Here is a 7,798-nt window from a genome sequence, read left to right on the forward strand (position 1 = left end):
GGGCCGATGGGCCTGTTTCCACACTGGGGGGGGGAATTCCACCATCTGCCTCGTGAGCAAACTGACTCGGTTATCCTCATCCCAGTCATTCGCGCAAGCGACAAGGTGAAACGGACTGAGCACCGATCCCTACGGAACGTTTTTAACCGTGTGAACAACTCCATCCTCACCGATACTGTCCGCACTGCCCCCCCACAACTGACAGAGAGGTCGGACACGCAGACAGCAACAGCATTTATTAACCAGTTTGATTCGAAAAGCAGGAGAACCCCTCTGCGTTCGGGACGACGTTCAGACTCAGATCCGGCCCCCCCCCCCACCTCAGAGCTTCTTCATCCACTCCAGACTGGGTCCGATGGGATCGCCGGGATGGGCCGGAATGTCGGGCATATTCCCGTCATCTCGGACGGGAACTGGAACGGGAAAAGGGGGTGAAGCGAGGGCGGGGGGGAAGGGAGACGGAGACAAAAAGAGAAAGACCTGTTCAGAGCAGTGGAATCAGTCATAGAGATACTCAACAGAGTCTGGGGGTGTGGGGTATATCAGTGTGTTACAGTGAGGGGTGTGGGGTATATCAGTGTGTTACAGTGAGGGGTGTGGGGTATATCAGTGTGTTACAGTGAGGGGTGTGGGGTATATCAGTGTGTTACAGTGAGGGGTGTGGGGTATATCAGTGTGTTACAGTGAGGGGTGTGGGATATATCAGGGTGTTACAGTGAGGGGTGTGGGATATATCTGTGTTACTGTGAGGGGTGTGGGGTATATCAGTGTGTTACAGTGAGGGGTGTGGGGTATATCAGTGTGTTACAGTGAGGGGTGTGGGTTATATCAGTGTGTTACAGTGAGGGGTGTGGGGTATATCAGGGTGTTACAGTGAGGGGTGTGGGGTATATCAGGGTGTTACAGTGAGGGGTGTGGGGTATATCAGTGTGTTACAGTGAGGGGTGTGGGGTATATCAGTGTGTTACAGTGAGGGGTGTGGGGTATATCAGGGTGTTACAGTGAGGGGTGTGGGGTATATCAGGGTGTTACAGTGAGGGGTGTGGGGTATATCAGTGTGTTACAGTGAGGGGTGTGGGATATATCAGGGTGTTACAGTGAGGGGTGTGGGGTATATCAGGGTGTTACAGTGAGAGGTGTGGGGTATATCAGTGTGTTACAGTGAGGGGTGAGGGGTATATCAGTGTGTTACAGTGAGGGGTGTGGGGTATATCAGTGTGTTACAGTGAGGGGTGTGGGGTATATCAGTGTGTGACAGTGAGGGGTGTGGGGTATATCAGTGTGTTACAGTGAGGGGTGCGGGATATATCAGTGTGTTACAGTGAGGGGTGTGGGGTATATCAGTGTATTACAGTGAGGGGTGTGGGGTATATCAGGGTGTTACAGTGAGGGGTGTGGGGTATATCAGTGTGTTACAGTGAGGGGTGTGGGGTATATCAGGGTGTTACAGTGAGGGGTGTGGGATATATCAGTGTGTTACAGTGAGGGGTGTGGGATATATCAGTGTGTTACAGTGAGGGGTGTGGGATATATCAGTGTGTTACAGTGAGGGGTGTGGGATATATCAGGGTGTTACAGTGAGGGGTGTGGGGTATATCAGTGTGTTACAGTGAGGGGTGTGGGGTATATCAGGGTGTTACAGTGAGGGGTGTGGGATATATCAGTGTGTTACAGTGAGGGGTGTGGGGTATATCAGGGTGTCACAGTGAGGGGTGTGGGGTATATCAGTGTGTTACAGTGAGGGGTATGGGGTATATCAGTGTGTAACAGTGAGGGGTGTGGGGTATATCAGAGTGTTACAGTGAGGGGTGTGGGGTATATCAGTGTGTTACAGTGAGGGGTGTGGGGTATATCAGTGTGTTACAGTGAGGGGTGTGGGGTATATCAGGGTGTTACAGTGAGGGGTGTGGGATATATCAGTGTGTTACAGTGAGGGGGGTGGGGTATATCAGGGTGTTACAGTGAGGGGTGTGGGGTATATCAGTGTGTTACAGTGAGGGGTGTGGGGTATATCAGTGTGTTACAGTGAGGGGTGTGGGGTATATCAGTGTGTTACAGTGAGGGGTGTGGGGTATATCAGGGTGTTACAGTGAGGGGTGTGGGATATATCAGTGTGTTACAGTGAGGGGGGTGGGGTATATCAGGGTGTTACAGTGAGGGGTGTGGGGTATATCAGTGTGTTACAGTGAGGGGTGTGGGATATATCAGGGTGTTACAGTGAGGGGTGTGGGGTATATCAGTGTGTTACAGTGAGGGGTGTGGGGTATATCAGTGTGTTACAGTGAGGGGTGTGGGGTATATCAGTGTGTTACAGTGAGGGGTGTGGGGTATATCAGTGTGTTACAGTGAGGGGTGTGGGATATATCAGTGTGTTACAGTGAGGGGTGTGGGGTATATCAGGGTGTTACAGTGAGGGGTGTGTGGTATATCAGTGTGTTACAGTGAGGGGTGTGGGGTATATCAGTGTGTTACAGTGAGGGGTGTGGGATATATCAGTGTGTTACAGTGAGGGGTGTGGGATATATCAGTGTGTTACAGTGAGGGGTATGGGGTATATCAGGGTGTTACAGTGAGGGGTGTGGGGTATATCAGTGTGTTACAGTGAGGGGTGTGGGGTATATCAGGGTGTTACAGTGAGGAGTGTGGGATATATCAGGGTGTTACAGTGAGGGGTGTGGGGTATATCAGTGTGTTACAGTGAGGGGTGTGGGATATATCAGGGTGTTACAGTGAGGGGTGTGGGATATATCGGTGTGTTACAGTGAGGGGTGTGGGGTATATCAGTGTGTTACAGTGAGGGGTGTGGGGTATATCAGTGTGTTACAGTGAGGGGTGTGGGGTATATCAGTGTGTTACAGTGAGGGGTGTGGGGTATATCAGTGTGTTACAGTGAGGGGTGTGGGGTATATCACTGTGTTACAGTGTGGGGTGTGGGATATATCAGTGTGTTACAGTGAGGGGTGTGGGATATATCAGTGTGTTACAGTGAGGGGTGTGGAGTATATCAGTGTGTTACAGTGAGGGGTGTGGGGTATATCAGTGTGTTACAGTGAGGGGTGTGGGGTATATCAGGGTGTTACAGTGAGGGGTGTGGGGTATATCAGTGTGTTACAGTGAGGGGTGTGGGGTATATCAGTGTGTTACAGTGAGGGGTGTGGGGTATATCAGTGTGTTACAGTGAGGGGTGTGGGGTATATCAGTGTGTTACAGTGAGGGGTGTGGGGTATATCAGTGTGTTACAGTGAGGGGTGTGGGTTATATCAGTGTGTTACAGTGAGGGGTGTGGGGTATATCAGTGTGTTACAGTGAGGGGTGTGGGGTATATCAGTGTGTTACAGTGAGGGGTGTGGGATATATCAGTGTGTTACAGTGAGGGGTGTGGGATATATCAGTGTGTTACAGTGAGGGGTGAGGGGGTGTGGGATATATCAGTGTGTTACAGTGAGGGGTGTGGGATATATCAGTGTGTTACAGTGAGGGGTGTGGGGTATATCAGGGTGTTACAGTGAGGGGTGTGGGATATATCAGTGTGTTACAGTGAGGGGTGTGGGGTATATCAGTGTGTTACAGTGAGGGGTGTGGGATATATCAGAGTGTTACAGTGAGGGGTGTGAGGTATATCAGTGTGTTACAGTGAGGGGTGTGGGGTATATCAGGGTGTTACAGTGAGGGGTGTGGGGTATATCAGTGTGTTACAGTGAGGGGTGTGGGGTATATCAGTGTGTTACAGTGAGGGGTGTGGGTTATATCAGTGTGTTACAGTGAGGGGTGTGGGGTATATCAGTGTGTTACAGTGAGGGGTGTGGGATATATCAGTGTGTTACAGTGAGGGGTGAGGGGGTGTGGGATATATCAGTGTGTTACAGTGAGGGGTGTGGGTTATATCAGTGTGTTACAGTGAGGGGTGTGGGGTATATCAGTGTGTTACAGTGAGGGGTGTGGGATATATCAGTGTGTTACAGTGAGGGGTGAGGGGGTGTGGGATATATCAGTGTGTTACAGTGAGGGGTGTGGGATATATCAGTGTGTTACAGTGAGGGGTGTGGGGTATATCAGGGTGTTACAGTGAGGGGTGTGGGATATATCAGTGTGTTACAGTGAGGGGTGTGGGGTATATCAGTGTGTTACAGTGAGGGGTGTGGGATATATCAGAGTGTTACAGTGAGGGGTGTGAGGTATATCAGTGTGTTACAGTGTGGGGTGTGGGGTATATCAGTGTGTTACAGTGAGGGGTGTGGGATATATCAGTGTGTTACAGTGAGGGGTGTGGGATATATCAGTGTGTTACAGTGAGGGGTGTGAGGTATATCAGTGTGTTACAGTGAGGGGTGTGGGGTATATCAGGGTGTTACAGTGTGGGGTGTGGGGTATATCAGTGTGTTACAGTGAGGGGTGTGGGATATATCAGTGTGTTACAGTGAGGGGTGTGGGATATATCAGGGTGTTACAGTGAGGGGTGTGGGGTATATCAGTGTGTTACAGTGAGGGGTGTGGGGTATATCAGTGTGTTACAGTGAGGGGTGTGGGATATATCAGTGTGTCACAGTGAGGGGTGTGGGGTATATCAGTGTGTTACAGTGAGGGGTGTGGGGTATATCAGTGTGTTACAGTGAGGGGTGTGGGGTATATCAGTGTGTTACAGTGAGGGGTGTGGGGTATATCAGGGTGTTACAGTGAGGGGTGTGGGGTATATCAGTGTGTTACAGTGAGGGGTGTGGGATATATCAGTGTGTTACAGTGAGGGGTGTGGGGTATATCAGTGTGTTACAGTGAGGGGTGTGGGGTATATCAGGGTGTTACAGTGAGGGGTGTGAGGTATATCAGTGTGTTACAGTGAGGGGTGTGGGATATATCAGTGTGTTACAGTGAGGGGTGTGGGGTATATCAGGGTGTTACAGTGAGGGGTGTGAGGTATATCAGTGTGTTACAGTGAGGGGTGTGGGATATATCAGTGTGTTACAGTGAGGGGTGTGGGGGATATCAGTGTGTTACAGTGAGGGGTGTGGGGTATATCAGTGTGTTACAGTGAGGGGTGTGGGGTATATCAGTGTGTTACAGTGAGGGGTGTGGGGTATATCAGTGTGTTACAGTGAGGGGTGTGGGATATATCAGTGTGTTACAGTGAGGGGTGTGGGATATATCAGTGTGTTATAGTGAGGGGTGTGGGGTATATCAGGGTGTTACAGTGAGGGGTGTGGGATATATCAGTGTGTTACAGTGAGGGGGGTGGGGTGTATCAGTGTGTTACAGTGAGGGGTGTGGGATATATCAGTGTGTTACAGTGAGGGGTGTGGGGTATATCAGTGTGTTACAGTGAGGGGTGTGGGGTATATCAGTGTGTCACAGTGAGGGGTGTGGGGTATATCAGTGTGTTACAGTGAGGGGTGTGGGGTATATCAGTGTGTTACAGTGAGGGGTGTGGGGTATATCAGTGTGTTACAGTGAGGGGTGTGGGGTATATCAGTGTGTTACAGTGAGGGGTGTGGGGTATATCGGTGTGTTACAGTGAGGGGTGTGGGGTATATCAGTGTGTTACAGTGAGGGGTGTGGGGTATATCAGTGTGTTACAGTGAGGGGTGTGGGGTATATCAGTGTGTTACAGTGAGGGGTGTGGGGTATATCAGTGTGTTACAGTGAGGGGTGTGGGGTATATCAGTGTGTTACAGTGAGGGGTGTGGGGTATATCAGTGTGTTACAGTGAGGGGTGTGGGGTATATCAGTGTGTTACAGTGAGGGGTGTGGGGTATATCAGTGTGTTACAGTGAGGGGTGTGGGATATATCAGTGTGTTACAGTGAGGGGTGTGGGGTATATCAGTGTGTTACAGTGAGGGGTGTGGGGTATATCAGGGTGTTACAGTGAGGGGTGTGAGGTATATCAGGGTGTTACAGTGAGGGGTGTGGGGTATATACCACGCGAGGCTGTGCTGCTGTGTGTGTGAAGTGAGACTGCCCCCTACCTGGGTAATTAAACGGTACAGCTTGGTTGAGTCGGGCCTGTGTGTCTGCCATTGGCCTGATCGCAGCCGTCAGTAACGCTACAGGAAACAGAATTAAACAATGAAACCCCCAACCCTCTCCATCCATTATTGGGCTGGGGGGAGGGAGAGAGAGAGAGAGGGGGGATAGCTCTCCCCGTGGGGACTGACCCCTCACTGGGGGGAGAGAGAGAGGGGGGACAGCTCTCCCCGTGGGGACTGACCCCTCACTGGGGGGAGAGAGAGAGAGAGAGGGGGGACAGCTCTCCCCGTGGGGACTGACCCCTCGCTGGGGGGAGAGAGAGGGGAAACAGCTCTCCCCGTGGGGACTGACCCCTCACTGGGGGGAGAGAGAGAGAGAGGGAGGACAGCTCTCCCCGTGGGGACTGACCCCTCGCTGGGGGGGGAGAGAGAGAGAGAGAGAGGGGGGACAGCTCTCCCCGTGGGGACTGACCCCTCACTGGGGGGGGGAGAGAGAGAGAGGGAGGACAGCTCTCCCCGTGGGGACTGACCCCTCACTGGGGGGAGAGAGAGAGAGAGGGAGGACAGCTCTCCCCGTGGGGACTGACCCCTCACTGGGGGGAGGGAGAGAGAGAGGGAGGACAGCTCTCCCCGTGGGGACTGACCCCTCACTGGGGGGAGAGAGAGAGAGAGAGGGGGGACAGCTCTCCCCGTGGGGACTGACCCCTCACTGGGGGGAGAGAGAGAGAGAGAGAGGGGAGACAGGTCTCCCCGTGGGGACTGACCCCTCACTGGGGGAGAGAGAGAGGGAGGACAGCTCTCCCCGTGGGGACTGACCCCTCACTGGGGGGGGGGGGGGGAGGAGAGAGAGAGGGAGGACAGCTCTCCCCGTGGGGACTGACCCCTCACTGGGGGGAGAGAGAGAGGGGGGACAGCTCTCCCCGTGGGGACTGACCCCTCACTGGGGGAGAGAGAGAGAGAGAGAGGGGGGACAGCTCTCCCCGTGGGGACTGACCCCTCACTGGGGGGAGAGAGAGAGAGAGGGGGGGCAGCTCTCCCGTGGGGACTGACCCCTCGCTGGGGGGGAGAGAGAGAGAGAGAGAGAGAGGGGAGACAGCTCTCCCCGTGGGGACTGACCCCTCACTGGGGGGAGAGAGAGAGGGGGACAGCTCTCCCCGTGGGGACTGACCCCTCACTGGGGGGAGAGAGAGAGAGAGAGAGAGAGAGGGAGAGGGGGGGGACAGCTCTCCCCGTGGGGACTGACCCCTCACTGGGGGGAGAGAGAGAGGGGGGAGACAGCTCTCCCCGTGGGGACTGACCCCTCACTGGGGGGAGAGAGAGAGAGAGAGAGAGAGAGAGAGAGGGAGGACAGCTCTCCCCGTGGGGACTGACCCCTCGGGGGACTGACCCCTCACTGGGGGGGGAGAGAGAGAGAGAGAGGGGGGGGGACAGCTCTCCCCGTGGGGACTGACCCCTCACTGGGGGGAGAGAGAGAGGGGGGACAGCTCTCCCCGTGGGGACTGACCCCTCACTGGGGGGAGAGAGAGAGAGAGAGAGAGAGAGGGGGGGGACAGCTCTCCCCGTGGGGACTGACCCCTCACTGGGGGGAGAGAGAGAGAGAGAGAGAGAGAGAGAGAGGGAGGACAGCTCTCCCCGTGGGGACTGACCCCTCACTGGGGGGAGAGAGAGAGAGAGAGGGGGGACAGCTCTCCCCGTGGGGACTGACCCCTCACTGGGGGGAGAGAGAGAGGGGGACAGCTCTCCCCGTGGGGACTGACCCCTCACTGGGGGGAGAGAGAGAGGGGGGACAGCTCTCCCCGTGGGGACTGACCCCTCACTGGGGGGAGAGAGAGAGAGAGAG

At 54.3% G+C, this 7,798-nt stretch overlaps 1 protein-coding gene across 1 annotated transcript; it reads right to left on the reverse strand.

The window, feature by feature from the left end:
• Positions 1 to 217: 217 nt before the first annotated feature.
• ndufa3 (NADH:ubiquinone oxidoreductase subunit A3) lies at positions 218 to 6,091 on the reverse strand. The gene is made up of 2 exons (XM_087984538.1): positions 5,959 to 6,091; positions 218 to 413 (listed from the first exon to the last, which is right to left on the reverse strand). Exons 1-2 carry the CDS (start codon positions 6,083 to 6,085, stop codon positions 322 to 324), a joined length of 219 nt encoding a protein of 72 aa, XP_087840664.1. The 5' UTR covers positions 6,086 to 6,091; the 3' UTR covers positions 218 to 321.
• Between the last annotated feature and the right edge of the window lie 1,707 nt (positions 6,092 to 7,798).

This window comes from Chiloscyllium plagiosum, unplaced genomic scaffold, assembly GCF_037043375.1.
Source record: "Chiloscyllium plagiosum isolate Xiang-an unplaced genomic scaffold, Cpla_swu_hap1 HiC_scaffold_49, whole genome shotgun sequence".
NCBI classification, from domain to species: domain Eukaryota; kingdom Metazoa; phylum Chordata; class Chondrichthyes; order Orectolobiformes; family Hemiscylliidae; genus Chiloscyllium; species Chiloscyllium plagiosum.